Here is an 18,298-nt window from a genome sequence, read left to right as displayed (position 1 = left end):
CCTCACCCTTTTCCTGCTACACTAGCCTCCTCGCTGTTGCCAGAAAGTGCCAGGAATCTGTCCTTGCTAGAACATTTGAAGTGGTTGCTGTCTCACTTTCTCAAACCTTTGCTGGAATTTCACCTTCTCAATGAGGCCTTCCCTGACCGCTCTGTATAAAACTGAAGCCAGCCTTCTAGTTCTCTTTACCCTCCTCTACTTTTTCTTTTCCCGTGGTATTTATCACCATCTAACAACAATTTCATATAATTGTTTATTATACTGCTGCAAATTATCTCCTGCTCCTAGATAAATGCTCCATGGACGTGTTTTATTTACCTACGCGCCTGACAGCACAGCAGTGACAGCGATGCCTGCCACACAGGAGATGCACAAGAAATATCTGTTGACTGAATGAATTATCATAAAACACTATTTTCATTGTGACTCGTAAATCATGTATTTATACACCATTATATTTCTAGACATTACGAAGACATTGCTTGAGCTAGATTTTCTCAGCACCTAAACATACTCCTACATGGTAAATCAGGGATCCCTATATATGGCATTTACTCTTTCAAGCCATCATGGTGTAATTTTTAAAGACTTCAACATATTTGTTTTTTAAAATAGAAAGTTTACTTTTTCCTGCTAGGGTACCTTTCTAAATTTCTTTGGCTGAGTCCTAAGCATTCTATAGATACAGCTACAGATATTTTATTCCTCCATTCACCTGTACCTATGATGACTCAGGGAAACATTCCCACCAAGAGGCTGAAGGATGCCCAGCCCTTTGGAAGTCCTAGTCATCATCCCAATGGATATTCCTTTATTTATTTATTTTTTTGAGACAGAGTCTTGCTCTGTTGCACAGGCTGGAGTGCAGTGGCACGATCTCGGCTCACTGCAAGCTCCGCCTCCCGGGTTCACGCCGTTCTCCTGCCTCAGCCTCCCAAGTAGCTGGGACTACAGGCGCCCGCCACCACGCCCGGCTAATTTTTTGTATTTTTAGTAGAGACAGGTTTTCACCGTGTTAGCCAGAATGGTCTCGATCTCCTGACCTCGTGATCCTCCCTCCTCGGCTTCCCAAAGTGCTGAGATTACAGGCGTGAGCCACCGTGCCCGGCCCCTAATGGTTATTCTTACTCCCATTTCCTCAGCTGCTTCCACAGAACAGACCTGGAGCCTCTGCCCCCTTGTTTCAAATCAACAACTCTGATTTTCATCATCAGTTATTACTGACTGATATGTTCTTGTTTATGTCCTTTTTTGTATTTTTTAATCACTATGTGATGTTGTCCATGCATTTTTATTTGCTTATTGTTCATCTGCACTTCTTACACACACTCTTCATAGAATTTAAGTTCCTTGACAGCAAGGATCATGTCTGTTATTCACTGCTATATCTCAGAGCCTAGCACCCTCTCTCAAGGCATGATGAGAAGAGAGTCTATCTGAAGACATCCGACATGCAGTAATCATTTTGATTCATTAGAGCTTGCAGAAAAGCATTCCCAAATAAACAAAGGGCCAAGGGCCATGAGCCTTCTATATACCCACACATAGAATTTCATCACAGGGAATGAGAGGCCAGCTTTCCCACAGCAAGGATGTATTTAGTGTTCCTTGTCCTTTGTCTTTCCTCTCTTTTGAACCATTAGCTTGGCTTTTAAGCATTATACCTCTCTCATGTAGCCCCTCCCTACAAAGCCACAACTTCCTTTGCAAAAGTAATTATGAACATCTTCCTCTTTCACGCATCTCTCTCCACCCTGGCACACACCAAAATACACTAATTGTCTCTGCATAAGGCTACTTGAAAACTTCCCGTATCACCATTTACTACATTTTTCAGGCTATCTACAATTTTTAGTGCAGTGCAGTCTTTCTTATCCATTCTCTTTTTACAAGCAAGTTGCCATCACTTGTCCGGTAACACTGAAGTACACTTGGAATTATGCATTTCTTCAACGGAAGACAGGTGAGCCGTGCTCTGCCAGATTCTTGTCTGCAAAGGATGACCTTGAAAAGTCCTGGAGAAAGTGGCCTTTTCATTCCTGTGTGCTTCACCTCCACTGTGCCTGCTCACAAAGTAAGCCTTAATGCCACGGACCATTGTACTTTTCAAGCATCATTGCATAGGGAAGAGACACTGCTTTCACTACTGCCATAGCCAATCTTAAATAAGGTAAAGAAATACTAGAAGTTGGGACTGTAAGTGAAGTGGCATATTCTAAGGGCAAAAACCAATTTCCATGGAACTGAAATACCTGCCTCGTTTAAGGCAACCATATGACACACGGGTTCACAAGTGTTAAAACTTCATTTACTCCCTCAGGTAAAACAAAGCTGCAGCTGTAGTTAAGGCTTGAGCTGCAGTTGTTTCCGGAACAAGAAATAGAAACAAGAAAAGATCTGCAAAGATGCACTTGAAATGGACATTCAGACTCTATAGTTTTTTAAAGCAGTGGCAGCGTTGCTTCTTTCTCCAGCCAGACCCCAGATACCAGTACCTACCAAAGCGTCCTTTCTCACACACCCTCCTACAGTGTTAGGCTTTGTGGGAAGTTAGAGATCATATTCTCCGGGGGCAAGAACTATCTCCCAAACAGGCAATGAGAAGACATCTTAGCAGGGAATTGAGTCATCCTGGGAGCTAGGAGGAAGATGGGTTACACCTTGACAATGGTCTGCAGCAGGAAGATCCATTAACCATTACGCCTTAGCGCACCCACCCATACTCACTCATATTCCCCCAGGGGTGCTCTGATGCGACACTGTCCACGGACTGCACACTCTTCAGGTCTAATTAATGATGCCCACCCTCCCCACCTACTAAACACATTTGCAATTTAAGCATCTCTAGCTCTCCACTACCACCCACCTTTCTCCTCCACTGTCCCTTCTTCTCCATGGAGATAATTAACTAGTTGACTACTTATTAGTCCTTCAGCTGATTAGGATTTCAGGCTCACACTAAGGCCTTATCCTAAAGTCTATAAAGATCTGTGACACCGACAGGGAAAAAATTCGAAACCAGCTAGCAAAACTTTCCTGAAGGATAGAGATACTCAAGATCTAAAAATTATCTTAAGGGTTGGATTCCACACCATGAATCCCCTTTTCCCCCTTCCCCACAGCTCCCTATAGTGAAAGATCCGTAACCTTAGGAATAAATGATAAATCCTGTGACTATTAGGTTTTTCCTGGGAGTTCCTCAGGGACCCGGAGGTAACCCTGTATGTGCGTGCGTGTGTGTCTGTGTGTGTACAAGGTCCGGAGAAGCGAAATGGTGGCAGGTTCCTACAGACCCCGACCCTGTTCCCTTGGCCACCTGGCCCCGGGTAGCTGCATCCCTGGGCGGCGCACGCAGGGAAGCGTCGCGCTCTGGCGCCGGTGCGGCACCGAGGGGTATGACTGCGACCCCCTGCGCGCGCCCGCCCCCACCCCCGCACCTCGCGCCCGCCCGCGCAGCGTGACCGGCAGCCGCCGCAGACCCGGCTCGGGGAGGCGCGGAGCGCGGCGCGCTGAACCAGAGAGGCGGGCGGGCTGCTGCCTTGCGTCCGCCACGCTGTCCTCCCTCCTCCGCTCCCTGCGCCCCACCCCTGGCGGCCGCGCTGCCTGGCAGCCCGGGAAGCCGCGGCACAGCTGCTCGGCGCCTGCAGCTCCGGCTCGGGGGCTGGAACCGAAGCGGGGGCGGCGGGAGCGCGGAGACCACAGCCCCCGGGGAGAGGCGGAGGGGGTCCCTGGCCTGGGTGGAGAAGCTGAGCTGAGTGCGCGTGAGAAAGAGGGCTGCACCGTTGCTCGGCGCGGACTCTGCCAGCCCCAGCGCCAGCCCCGGCTCAGGTCGCCGCAGCCCGGGAGCCTCCCCGCTTGCGCCCCAAGGCACGCGTGGCACAGCCATGAACACCAACGATGCCAAGGAGTATCTGGCCCGGAGGGAAATCCCTCAGCTTTTTGAGGTAGGGCTAGGGCTGGTCGACGGGCGGTAGCATCCGGGGACTGCATCTCGGGGGTTCGGGGTGAGGCAGCCGCGCCCCGTCCCACCTTCCCCACACGGGGCATGTAATTGAAGGGGCTTGCAGAAGCGCACTCGCCCGCTTGCCGGAGGGTAGTCGCCTTTCCCGCGGGTTGCCAGGGTCCTTGTCAGATGGCTGGGCTTAGAAGCCTGCATGTCACAGATCAAGTTTCAGTCTTCCAGCAGGGTTCTGAAAGCAGCCTGCCCCCATCGCGCCCCTCGGATGTGGATACCCAGGGTGGGCTGCAGACCGCGGCCGGGCCGCGCTCTCTGGGGGCGAGGGCCAGGTCAGGTGGCTGCACTGTCGCCCAGCAGCGAGTAAAGGCTCGAAACTGAGGGAGCCGGAGCCCTAGTCACTCTACTTGTCGAGGGTCGGAACCCCTGGGGGAAAGAGGAAATGTAGACGAAGGCAGCCCTCCCCGGAGACAGCTTGGAAGAGAGGGATGAAGATGCAAAAAGCAAAACCCAACCTATCAGGTGCCACCTCCCCGGTGACAGGCCCCCAGCTTTGCTCTGCGCTTTCGCTGAATGAACTCCTGAGCACGTTTTTTCCGTTGCCTAGGAAGGGTTGGGCCGCAGGTTTCGCCAGTGCTCGACAACCCACCTGGAGATAGCGGGTCGGGGAGGGAGCTGCGAGGCGGGCGGACTCCTGTTGCTCAGTCTTCAGACCGCAGAACAGCATCATCTGCACCGGGACCCGGGAATGGGGGGACACTTGGAGAATGATAGAGAGGAGGCTTGAGGAATGAACCTTGGTCGGTTCTAAGCCACAGCCCCTGTCTCAGGTCGTTTGGCTTCCTTTCCTTCTCTTCGTATGTGAATTTAAAAACATTCCTGAATCTCAAGTGCTTTTGCTTGAAGTAGGGGGGAGGAGGAGAAAAGAACAGAAGCAAGCCAAGCTTCCTAAGCGAGCTCTGAAAGGGGAAATCCATTCACTGCAAACCTCGTTGCCCATTTCTGAAAACTGGTAGACTGATATCGTAAACTAAAGGTCATGAGGGTTTTTTTCCCCCCGGTTTGGGGGATTTGTTCTGTTAAAAGGAATTTTAAAGCACCATTTGAGAAAATAATTTTGCCTCAGTTTCCCTAAACTATCTTTAAAATGGGTTGCCATAATTACAGATCTTCTTTTCTCTCACCTCTATAAGCCACCGTTTTCAGGTCATCTGAAGTCAAGATTTCCAGGTAAACCACTCACTGAGCTCAAGCGTGGTATGTGAAGCCCAAATCTAGCAAATGTGTTACTCCTGCGTGAAAATAGTTAGGTGGTGTTGCATAAGGACAGGTCTTGAGAATATGTGGGAATCTTAAGAGTTGTTCTTTTTTTGTTTTTATTTTCAAAAAGTAAATATGGAAATTAAGAGGCGAAGGTTTTTCTCACAAAGATAACTACTGAGATATATTTCATTTCTACGCTTCTAAAAGAATCATTAAAAACATCTGTTGGAAGACCACGTGATTGCAAAAATTCCTACATAGTACATCTTTTTTTCTTTGTAAATGTGGGTACTGTTTTTCCTCCTTGGTGGAAGGTAACCACAGAGAATTTTGATAGTTTATTAAAATCTACCCTGTGTATGCAAATAAGTTATGGCAGGCCTTTTTGTTAAGGTTTTATGTTTTTTATTTACTTTTCTGCATATGAATGGGATAAATAATGCACACCCAGAAAAGGAAGTCAACGTGCTTGGGTGAAATACAGTAATGGACTTAGATTCACTTCTGGACAATGAGAAGATGGAAGTAGACTGCTGGTGACCTCCAAGGCTACATCCTTCAGTAAGACGAATCTGTGCTATGCGCAGCTCAAGAGGGAAGGAAAATCTGGCAGTTCTCCATGTGATGAGTGTAGACTGTAAAACTAAATACTTTAGGTTTTTAAAATGGATTTTGCCCACCACAATATTCTAGGTGTACAAAGTTTAACAATTAGCTGTCTACTAAACACAAGACATTGGCCCCAGCTGTGGATTTTAGACGCTATTATAGACTGACTGATTATTGTATTGACGTATTGTCAGACAAGTAAATATATCTAACTGACCTTTTCAGATTTTTTCCTAATTTGAGACATCATGTAAGCTAAATGGAATATGGGATATCTCTGGTAGGTTCATGTTTGAAATGTGTTTCCGGTTTTAGACTTTTTTAAACCCACTTTCTTATTATTTTGTCATGAGTTCTTAATTCTGGCTAACCTTATGGTGTGTATATTGATCTTATAGCTTACAGCAGAGATTTGGCAATCAATTTGAATACTGTGGAAAGTCAAATTAGATTATTCAAGGTCTCAAAGGGTTCACTCAGAGACTGAGCAATAATATGTGCTGGTTGTCTTCAATCCCTGATAGTGGCTGGCTATTAGAAGAAAAGATCTGAATTATCCGTGAAGGAATGGAGCTCATTGTCCCATTTTAAAATCAATGCCCTTTGGAGAACCAGTTTTGTTTAAGGACGCTGGAAATGTATATTTTCAGAAAAGAGTCATTGAGTGTGTTCACCCATTTCAGGCAATAGTAAGGATAAAAAGAGGGCATTTTGCAGAGGGCACAGAGAATCTCATGTTTTCTTTTATCTCATATCACGTTTCTGCAACAAGTACAGAGAAGAACATATGGGTTTTGGAATTGGAAACACTGAATTGAAATCCTGGGCCTAGGAGTTTCTAGTTGAGTAACCTTGAGCCATGACTAACATCTCTGAGCCATGATTTCCTAATCTATAAAATGGGAATAATAAAGTCACACAGGGCTGAGAATGCACTGAGTATGCAAATAAATATATGACACAGAGGCTTTTATTTATTAATAAGGCTAATACTGGCTTGGCATATGGGACGAATGTGAGAAGCTCAACTGCAATGTGTGTGTATATAGGACAGATTTTGACAAACAAACTGAATTGGATGCCCAGGTAGTTTTTTCTGCTCCCTCTGCAGTTGAACTTGGCTGATGGAGGTGCACACTCTAGCTTACTCTATTTAGGATTTCAGAAAACAAATGTACCTAGTGAGAATTGCCTACCATTCTGAGCAAATTACAGAGGAAATAATTGAAAATAAAATACTGTATTTAAACAGATGTCAGCTCTTCAAAGGGTGTTTTGTATACTAACAAAGTATATTGGTAAGAATAATCCTTTATGCTTTTTCCATGAAATACTCTAAAGGAAAATATTTTGCACATCAGTCCAGCTTCCAGGAATCAGCATTTCCAAACTGGTAGCGTTTTTAGAATCTAGTACCAGTGACACATCAGACACCATGAACCAAAAAAGTAATAGCAGGATGATGCTTTTTTTCTTTTCCCCTCTGGAATCTCAGTGGATATTGTAGTGACTTACTCTATGTCGAATAGTAATTTTTTTTTTTAGTCTCAGACCTAAATTTTTTTGAGTCTCAGTTAGACTTGAGCTTTGAGGGATTTTTTTTTTCCAATTGGAAAACAGTTAAATATGCACCTACCAAATGCCAGGGAAAGCATCAGTATCTGGGGATTGAAAAATGAATTAGACTCACTCTGTGTTGTTGAAGAGCTTATGGTTTAGAAGAAAGACCATTGCATAACCCAATGGTTTCAGTATAAAGGACAAGTATGATGTTTTATGCTGGATACCATGGGAACACAGAAGAAGGGGTTCATAGACAAACCTAGGGATTCAGAGAAGACTTCCTGATAGTAATAATAACTAAAACCAACAAAGTTTATTGGGCAGTTACTATGTGCCAAGCACTTAATATGCACTGTACAAATATGAAATTATTTAATTCTTAAAAAACTCTATGAGGTATTTATTATTACCCCCATTTTATAAAAGAAGAAACTGAGGCTTAGAGACATAAAGGGTGGGTAGGAGTGAGATAAATAATGACCAGGGGCATTTTCACATGCTGCATTTTATCTCACTGTGATGAAGTGAATGGCTCTTCCATTTTAAACTATCTAGTTGCCTGAATTGCCTAAGAGGCAGAGAATGCTGAACTGAAAACTAATTAGGCAAGAATTTAAGGGATTATCTTAATGACTCCATCAGATCGTAATTTCAACTCTAATTGTTTATTAAAAGACAAATGCAAAGGACAAAAACAACCAGAATTCAAAGATGAGCCATAATACTATTTTAACAAAGGTGGGTGGGGCCACGTACAGTGGCTCATGCCTGTAATCCCAACACTTTGGAAGGCCGAGGTGGGTGGATCACTTGAGGTCAGGAGTTCGAAACCAACCTGGCCAACATGGTGAAACCCTGTATCTACTAAAAATACAAAAAGTAGCTGGGCATAATGGTGTGCACCTGTAATCCCAGCTACTCGGGAGGCTGAGGCAGGATAATCACTTGAACCAAGGAGGTGGAAGTTGTAGTGAGCCAAGATTGTGCCACTGCACTCCAGCCTGGGCAGCAGAGTGAGACTGTATCTCAAAAAAATTAATTAATTAAATTAAATTAAAGAAAAAACAAAGGTGGGTTTAAAAGATATTTTATTTGTACATATTTTGTTATATTTCAGAGCCTTTTGAATGGACTGATGTGTTCTAAGCCCGAAGATCCAGTAGAATACTTGGAAAGTTGTTTACAGAAAGTAAAGGAACTGGGTGGCTGTGACAAGGTGAAATGGGATACATTTGTAAGCCAGGAAAAGAAGACCTTACCTCCACTAAATGGAGGACAGTCACGGAGATCCTTTCTAAGAAATGGTAATGTATATGGAGAGTAATAGACAGTGTTATAGTTATAGCAATTCTCTTTAAAACATGCCATATAGACTATACACAGTGATTTCATTTTTTGAGTTTACAAATGCCTGAAGTCATTGGATCATGATTAATTTTTCTCTGCTACTAAATCTAATCACTTCCATAAAAAGACAAACAAAATTACATACCATTGTCCAACAATTCACTAGAGGCTTAATGAAATTTTTTATTACTGACTTCATTATTTTGCAAAATAAATTACATTAGCAAACCATACATACATTTTCCTTAAAATTGCAAATAAGATTTCTCCCAGTGAATGAATAGAATACAGGTATAATTGGTAGTTATTACATAGCAGTTCAGCATTTTTTATTAGCTAGAAAGAGATTTGGCTTACTAATGTTTCCAAGTTCAGAGTTCATGTTAATGCATCTGCATAAATGCATGTAAAGTTTATACTAGTGATAAAAGAAAAACTTCAGCCAAATTAAATCTAAAGGAGTTTAATTGAGCAATGAACAATTCACGAATTGGGCAACCCCCAGAAACACAGCAGATTCACAGAGAAGCCAGCGCAGCCACGTGGTGGAAGAAGATTTATAGACAAAAAAAGGGAAATGACGTACAGAAATCGGAAGTGAGGTACAGAATGGCTGGATTGGTTATAGCTGAGCATTTGCCTTATTGAACACAGTTTGAACACTCAGCAGTGTATGAATGGTTGAAGTATGGCCGCTGGGATCGGTGAAGACTCAGCTATTGTTACAGGCGCATACTCCTAAGTTAGGTTTTCAATCTTGTCTACCTATTAAGCTAGGTTGCAGTTTGTCCACAAGGACTCAAATATAGAAGTACAGAGTCCTTCTCAGGCCATATTTAGTTCACTTTAACACTAGTTAATTCAATAAAAATGTGTTAGCATCTACTGAATGCAATGTATTAATCTAATACATTAATCTAATCTAGGCATTTGGGTGCTATAAAAGAAGTTGGAGAAATAAACTTGTTTAAATTTTAGGAGTTGTTTAGAACTAAAAACCGCAGTTCATTAGAGAAGATTCATGGTGTTTTGATCTCTTTCTGAAATATGTGCTTATCAAAATTAGGGATTCAACATAAGCCAACCAGCCTTTCAGGCTCTAGGTGAAGTTGAGACGTATAATAGTATGTGCAAATTGGAATCAGTTCAAATCAGTGGGAACTAAATTCTGTTCTAGTGGCCAAAATCATTATATTTTCAAAACTGAAACCATTCTCAAAAATTGTACAACAAAAGGTTTATGCTCTACAGACAGAATCTGAAATGGAGACAGTTCTATCTGCAATGAATATGAGCAGGAAGAAATCTTAGTTGCTTAACCTTATTAGTCATGACCTACATAGATTTTATTTGAATGCAGTGTGGGAAAAAGTCATAGAGTGCTAATTTTCAAGGAACACAAGCAAAAGAAGGCAAACAGAAATAGCTTTTCCTCAGGAACATCTCTAAAGAGTCCTTCACCATTCATGCAGAAGTCAATGATATGACCCTGACCAAATTTCCCAGTGCTGCTGAGAAGTAATGAGATGTCTGAACTTGCTACTTAAAACTAATTTTAGAAACTTTCAAATGTTATAACAGACCAAAAAATAGAGAAATAGAAAATTTTTGGTGTGACTATAAGGTAATAAGATTAGCATTCTGAGCCTTAGAGAACAATTAATCCCATTACTGTACATGGTCTCTCACCACTGTCCATCTTACATAGGCAGGAGGTAAAATAACACTCAGTACAAAATAAGCCGTGTGGTTACATTCTATGAGAAGTCCTAAGGTAAGGTTGTGTCTTTATATACTTACTAAATCAAATTTGCACCAAATATTTTGATTTGACCCTTAGAACCCTTACAATACCAAAGAGATTTTTCTCTTACCATACAATCTATTCAAAGACCCACTTTCTGGTTTGATAACCAAGCAGAGTCCCAGGTATAAAGTTCACACTTTGTAAATCAGCAGGATTTCTGGTTCACTGAGAACAGCGTGGTACACAGAGTAGCAAATGAGCCGAATTGGAGTTTAGGACTCCAAACTGTGCAGACACAGCTTAGATGTGCCCTCTTTGTGGGCAGCAGGTACTCATGGTTGTATCTTTAGCCAGTTGCTGCTGCAGCACACCACTTAATACATTACTGCTTTAGTGAATAAATGATATTTTTGTGGGCTTGAACAGTTCATACACATCCCCAACATACGGGAAGCTTACTTCCCAGGGTGTCATCATACTTAATGTCTGGCTTCCTGTTAAATACATACCCCGTACTTTTGTTACATCAAGGGGGGTAAATATGGGGATCTGCTTTCTAAACCTTAAAGTACTAATAAACCTCAGGTATACATTTTAAAAATTAAATCTAAGAAGTTATGACTCCTACTTAGTCGGAAAGCTGCTCTGACTGGGTGTAAAAGTGACTGCAACAAAATGAAATCTTGATGCTTCTATTTGATACTATGATTTTACACAGAAGCTAGACATGTGTCAATAGAGAATGATAAGGACTGTGGCCAAACTAGAGAGCAGAACTAGAGAGAACAGTCATTGTTTAAAAACAGTCAAGTACACCTGTAGTCCCAGCTACTCGGGAGGCTGAGGCAGGAGAATGGCGTGAACCCAGGAGGCGGAGCTTGCAGTGAGCTGAGATTGCGCCACTGCACTCCAGCCTGGGCGACAGAGAGAGACTCCGTCTCAAAAAAAAAAAAAAAAAAAAGTCAAGTACATATTTTGTAAAAATGTCCAGCTGAACAAAACACGTCCGTGGGGCTATATTGGGTACACAAATTGTGAGTTTGGAATTCCTGATCTAGCAGGATAAGCTAAAACAAGAATGGAAAAGGTAGGCTTAATTTTCATTAAAATAAGATTGCACGTTAATTTTAGGTTCTCCATACCTACTGATACTTTACCAAAGTTCCCACACAGGGATCTTTTAGTTAATCATCAAATACAAACTTTTCATATACCTATGGTGGTAAGAATGTTGCATCGCACGGTCTTGTATCTGAAAGGTATGCTAAAAAACGGAAAATGATTTCTAAACTGGTTGGTCCTGTAATAATACAATTCTGTTTCATGAAATGCTTTCTTCATTTGTGCTTTGAAGGTTTTAGCTGTAATGTGTGGAATAGTTTATTACATTCAACAATATTGCTAACTGCCCAGTATCTTAAAGCATACTGATTATTTCTAGAAATGAGTGATTCATGCATTTTTGAAAAAATATTGCCATAGCTCTGTTAATGTGTTATTACTATGAAAAATTATGCTGTGAAATGAAACATTTTCATCATCTAATCAAGTTACTTTCCTAAGTTAAAATATGATAAAGCAAGGATTAAATTATTGGCTGACTGTCTTTAAAGCATTAAATATGAGGGAAGCATCCCTTTCTTTCTGCCACATGCATACAATTGAATAATTATCTGTGAATAAGAGTTCTAATCCCATAACCCCAAACATTCATAGAGCCTGTCTTCCAGAATATCTCATTATCTTATATTCAACATGTCCAAAACCAAACACACTATATTTACTTCAAAACCAGCACTTACTGCTTTTCCTGTTTCCATGAAGTCAGCCAATAAGTCAGTTGGGCAATAAATTAACCATTTATTGAGTACTACTATGTGTCAGACATTCTTGTAGGACTGAAAATATAACCACCAGGAAAGAACAGACATGGCATCTTCCTTTGGGGACCTTACAGTCTAGCAGTGAAGTCAAGCAGTAGAAATATAAGCAGGAGCACAATGGCACTATAGGAAAATCATAGGTTAAGGAATTAACCATGTTAACAAAGGGCTGAATCTAACCTAGGCTGGGGTTCAGGGTCGGCTTCCTGGAAGAGGTGATTTGCTTATACTTGGAGCAGAAAGCTAAGTGTGTGTTAGCTAGAGAAGGATGAAGATTGTACCAGGGAACAGAAAAGAGAATTTCCTGAGGCAGACAAAGAGGCTGTAATTTGGTCAGGAATGAGAGAAGTCCAATATTGCTGGCGCAGAAAAGAGAGAGCAGAAAGATACTATATGAAATGCAGTATGGTCCTTATCCTTTTAGACTTGAAACCTGGAAATTGTTTTTGAACTGTCACCTCCTTTCATTTCTCATATTCCAACCATAATCATATCCTTCAGATCTGGCCATCCATTTCCATTTCCCCTGCTACCACTCTAGCCAAAGCCTTCATTTCTCATCTGTTGATTACTTTAACAGCCACCTAGCTGCTACTTTTTCTGTTCTTAGTCTTTCCCTGCTCCAGTTCATTCTAACTAGCAGATTAACCTTCCTAAAACACATATTTCATTTCATTGTTTCCTTTCTCTTACCAACCCTCCCCTGCAAATCCTCCACTGGCTTTCTACTAGATTAAAGCTAAACCCTTTACCATGGTAAAGGATTCAGGGACCTCCACATTGAACCATGCTCTGCCCACCCATTTTATCTTCTGAGTTTTGTCTATGGGAAACTATTTCAGTAAGACGTTCTTTTTATTATTAATTCAACAAATATTTATTGGACACTGACTATCTGCCAAGCACAGTTCTAGATCCCAGGGATACAGAGCTCCAGACCATAGGTAAGTCCCCTGCTCTCATGAAATTTATAATCCAATAGGAGAAGACAAACAATGAATGAATGGATAAATGAAAAAACTCTCAGATAATGAAGTAGATGCTGTGCAGAGCATTAGAGTGGTGTCCCTGAGACTCACTAGGAGGCTGCACTAGATTAGAAAGTCAGTAAAGTCCTCTTGCAGGAGGTGACCTTTAAGGTAAAGTGTCAGTGACAAGAAGCAGTCAGCCATGGGAGCAACAGGGGAAGAACATTTCAGGCAGTTGATTGTGGTGGCAAGCATGGAAGCAGGTAGATCAGTAAATAGTCTATTATGATATTCCAGGTAAAATATGATGATGGCTTGGGAAGAGTTGTGATAGTAGAGATAGAGAGAAGCATATGCATTTGTTATATGTTTTGCAAATAAAGTCTTGGGAGTAGATGTGCAGAGAGAGGGAAGAAAGTAATCAAGGATAATGTTTCGAATTTTGGCTAATGTTGGATGAACTGATTAAATTTCAAGGCAGAGTTGGATACTGTTATTGGTGCTTTTCCTGATGTAGCCCTTCCCAACTCTTTCTAAAAGAGATCTACTGTCATCTGCAGACTACCCAGTGCTTTTCATGAAGCTAAAATGAATCTAGTGGGTCCGTGGTCAATGGCCTTATTTATTGTATCAACAGAGAATGCAAAGTTCTAACGGATCAACATCCCTGGGAGGAGATGTGAGCCTTATGCCATGCTAAGATACAGTAGTCATCTTAACATAATTCCTCATGGAAGGCCAGGTGGCCTCCTGTTTGCTTTGTGCAAGTGCCTTTTGGGTAGTTAGTGTTTCTCTGTGCCTCCTGGAATACTGACACCTGAGGTAAAGAAGAGGGAGCCATAAACTATGTATCAACAACTGGTTGAGACCATCTCCCTGGTTTGGACTTGCCAGCCCTGTCCTCCAGTCCTTTTGAGTATATCATTTGAATTTCTGACTCGGAGTCTTTGTACTGTTCCCACCAACTGGGTTATATTTCCTGCATTTCATCACCTGTGCTTGTCTTTCAGAGTTCAGATCCTGCCTCCTTTGCAAGTCCTTTCTTACCACTGCAGCCCAAATGTAATTCATTAAATTACTGTGGTGTTTATCAGAGAGATACTCATTCTAACACTTATCATGGCTGGTGTTCATGCAGCTATAAGATATAAACATATAAGCTCTAATTTATAAGCACTGAAGGGACAGGACTACATCTTATTCTTACACCAAATTACTCTTAACACACTAACATATCTGGCATGTTATAAATGGCAATAAATAGCAAATATTTATTGCCATTGTAGATACAAACTTAAACTTTTACATCTTTAAATCAAGTAGATTAAAAATAATAAGTAAATTGATAAAGCAAAATTAGATGATGTCACAAGATATTCCAATTGTAGAAATTATTTGCACCCTCCTACTGACCGTGACAGTACCTTAATTTTTTATTCGTTATGCCACCAAGCCATTCCGTTGGACCACAGTAGCATTTCTGGGTCATAGTAAGCAGCTTATCTATATTTGTTGAATGAATGAAATACATAATATGTAAGCATTAGCTTGGACAGGCAGCTGCAAATGCTTGTGAAGGTTATGTACTACATAACTCCAGAGAGCACCATTTGCAGAGGCCACGATGTATACAACCTACCAAACAAGACTAGGCAGTATCTGAGAAGGTTCCTCTTAGGGCAGAGGGTGGCAAAGTTTCATGAGCCAAGTTCATCTCACTGCCTGTTTTTATAAATGAAGTTTTACTGGAATGCAGGCACACTCATTTGTTTATTATATTGTTTATGACTGCTTTCATGCTACCATGGCCAAGTTGAATAGAAACTGCATGGCTCTCAAAGCCCAAAATATTGACTATCTGACCCTTTACGATAAAGCCTGCTGACCACTTAGGGAGACTTCTTCCAGTTAAGAAAAAAACAAACCCATTTAATTTTAAAATTGCTTTTACTAATTGTTTAAGTGTGAAGAGTGTTTTATTATGGTGTTTTTTCCTTTTCAAAGTTATCTTACTCTTTTGCAGTAATGCCTGAAAACTCAAACTTTCCATATCGGCGGTATGACCGGCTCCCTCCAATCCATCAATTCTCCATAGAAAGTGACACGGATCTCTCTGAGACTGCAGAGTTGATTGAGGAGTATGAGGTTTTTGATCCTACCAGACCTCGACCAAAAATCATTCTTGTTATAGGTATGAGGACAGAAAGCAAAAATTCTCATACTGTTGCTACCTTTGTTTATATATTTACATTTCAAAAAAGTAAATTGTGTGTTATATGTGCAAATAGTTAGTTGGATAATGACAAGCAATAGAAACAAAAGCTCAAGGGACAATAAATGGAAATATTCTTAGTATAAGTTTCAATAAAATAGAAATTGTTATAATTATATAATCAGTGCCTATTGCATTTTCATAGATTCCCAATAAAATGTCATAGAAATTCTCTATAATGAATTGAAAGTAATACCTTCAAGATTTATTGTCCTGTAGTTTTATTTATTTAATCTTGATCACAGATAACTGAGCCAATTGAAGTTTTCTAAGAGCTGAATGTGGTGGTAGTCCCAGCTAGTAGGGAGGCTGAGCCAGGAGGATCCCTTGAGCCCAGGAGTCCAGCCTGGGCAACCTAGTGAGACTCTGTTTCTAGAAGGAAAAAAAGAAAGTTTTCTAAACATGATGTGATTTTTCCCCCTTTAAATCAACAAATTAAATTTTTATTCACTATTAACTTTAGAGGGAAAAATAAATAATAATATATTGGCAAAGATTCATATAAATGAATCTTCTTTATGGCAAATTGGCACCTATAATAAATCCAAAGTTTCACTGTTAAAAGACAAACAAATCTAATAGAATAGTGTTTTACATAGCACATAACATCTGAGTATTAACCAAAATAACAATGATAATAGTTCATTTTAAAAGTTGCCACTATGAATCTTATGTTAAATATGGAATTATCAGCCCCGTGACATTTCACAAGGAATAGAAAATGAAAATGTTTTAAATATTTTTGAAAAATTCCTTTTTGGTCAAGGAGGGAGGATCACTTGAGCCCAGGAATTTCAGACCAGCCTGGTCAACATAGTAAGACCCTGTCTCTACAAAAAATTTTAAAAATTAGCTGAGCATGGTGGCACACACCTGTAGTCCCAACTATTTGGGAGGCTGAGGTGGGAAGATAGCTTGAGCCAGGAGTTCAAGGTTGCAGTGAACTCCACTGCACTCCAGTCTGGGTGACAGAGAGACCTCATCTCAAAAAAAGAAAAAAAAATTGTGGCTATTTTTGCAAATTCTTTCTCAAAATCTATAAAAATCATGAAGAGACCTGTGAACATGCAACATGTAGTCATTGTTTTCACATTCCAGTTAGAATCACCTTTCACAGAGATGACCAAAAGCAAAACTCTGGCATGAAATATTCAAAGCTGTTCTAGCCGGTTGCATTAACAGAGTGCCAAATTTATGGAGACCCCATGCAAGGAAGTAGTGCTCCAGAGGACATAGCAATGTTGGCAACTAGGACAAAAGCACGCAAATAAACACACCAAGCTATAACAAGAATTTAAGCTCACGAGACTAGAAGGAATGTCATTTGTACATTTTAAAGTGAAATGAAAATGAAATTGTAAATATATCTAGCCTTGAATTGTTAAAATTACAGAAAGAGAATTTAAAGTCAGTTTTTGAAAAGTTAAAATATTTTTATGGCTTTATGGTAGCCACTGTTATGCCATAAATCTCTATTCTTGCAAGTGGAATGCATTTTTTATGCTTAAAACTTTCAAGTCCTTACATAGAAGACAAGGAAACACTTTAATAAATGATAGAACTACAGATGAAAAATAATCGGGAATTATCTCATCATTTTATGATGAGATTTGTATGTGGACAGAACACATTCTTTCTATTTTGTTGTTCTTGCTGCTAGTAATAAAGTATTGGTCATTATTAACAGGATGAACAAATGGAAGCTCAATTGTTCATGAAAATGGTTTGATAGCAAATTGATCTTGTATAAAAGAGCACAAATATTTTTTGTGTGTACTATGAATTTTATATGAAAATGATTAAAATATTTCAACAAACTAAGATCTTTGGAGAATATGTAAATACTCAAATCTCTCCCACTTCACATTTCTTTCTATTCAGTGAAATCAACTTGTTTCCCAAGGTTGCGATTCTTGTTATAGACTTACATGCTGTGTTGTAACATTTTATATATTATAAGAATGATGAAGAACCAATAAGTGTAAATAATTTCAAGAGGATTGAAACAAGGGAAGAAAGGAGAGGGTGGATCTTAGGTTGTCTGAGAGAATTGGGACAATTTTATGACTTTTATGGAATTATAAAATAATTGTACCTGAACCTTACAAATTTGTATTAGTTCCAACCTAAAAATGTCAGAGGGAGGTATAGATGCCCACATGGTTTCTCTTCCAGCACTGCAGAATTTTTGTAAAGCTGACTCTCTTGGAACAGATATGAATCTCTCTTATGTTAACGTAATCATAAAATATCAGTGAGATGGACCCTAATATTTATAAGTTTTAGAGATAAGTGAACAGAACAAAATTAAGCCCATTCTGGCTTTAGAGAGAAGTAAAATTAATTTGATAGAAACATTCAGTAATTAAGCTCATCCAACAAATTAATGACAGAGAATATCTCTGTCAATTGTGCCAATCATATTTTTTGTTGTCTACTATTGCCTCCATTCGTTGACAAAATTTTTTTTTCTTGAAAGTACAATAACATTCTCAGTGTGTCTGAATTTTTTAAATTAATGGAGTGTATAATCTCTTCGTTTGGTGGTTACGATTAAGTGTGGAAATATAGTTTCTGAAAGATACGTGATTTTTCAAGGAATGAATCAGTTTGAATTTGTCAATGGAATTGGTCAGATAATTTTTTTATTTCAAGCCAATTCATGATTTGCCCATATATTAGTAGGTTAAA

The 18,298-nt window shown here is 40.2% G+C and overlaps 1 protein-coding gene across 7 annotated transcripts in view; it reads left to right on the top strand.

Moving 5' to 3' along the window:
• Positions 1 to 3,337: 3,337 nt before the first annotated feature.
• The window catches only part of AK5 (adenylate kinase 5), a 280,641-nt gene continuing 265,680 nt past the window's right edge, over positions 3,338 to 18,298 (top strand). For 3 of the 7 annotated variants that reach the window (XM_009248808.4, XM_063711701.1, XM_063711703.1), the window contains exons 1-3: positions 3,441 to 3,944; positions 8,508 to 8,694; positions 15,431 to 15,526. In XM_009248808.4, coding sequence (XP_009247083.2) covers positions 3,885 to 3,944; positions 8,508 to 8,694; positions 15,431 to 15,526 — 343 coding nt within the window. In that variant the 5' untranslated portion in view covers positions 3,441 to 3,884. Of the gene's footprint in view, positions 3,945 to 8,507; positions 8,695 to 15,358; positions 15,527 to 18,298 lie in introns of all 7 variants that reach the window. The other 4 variants (XM_009248804.4, XM_063711700.1, XM_054532941.2 and 1 more) reach the window with 2 other exon arrangements.

This window comes from Pongo abelii, chromosome 1 (genome assembly GCF_028885655.2).
Source record: "Pongo abelii isolate AG06213 chromosome 1, NHGRI_mPonAbe1-v2.0_pri, whole genome shotgun sequence".
NCBI lineage: Eukaryota > Metazoa > Chordata > Mammalia > Primates > Hominidae > Pongo > Pongo abelii.
Note: the sequence above shows the minus strand (reverse complement) of the source record. Positions and strands in the feature narration are given on the sequence as shown.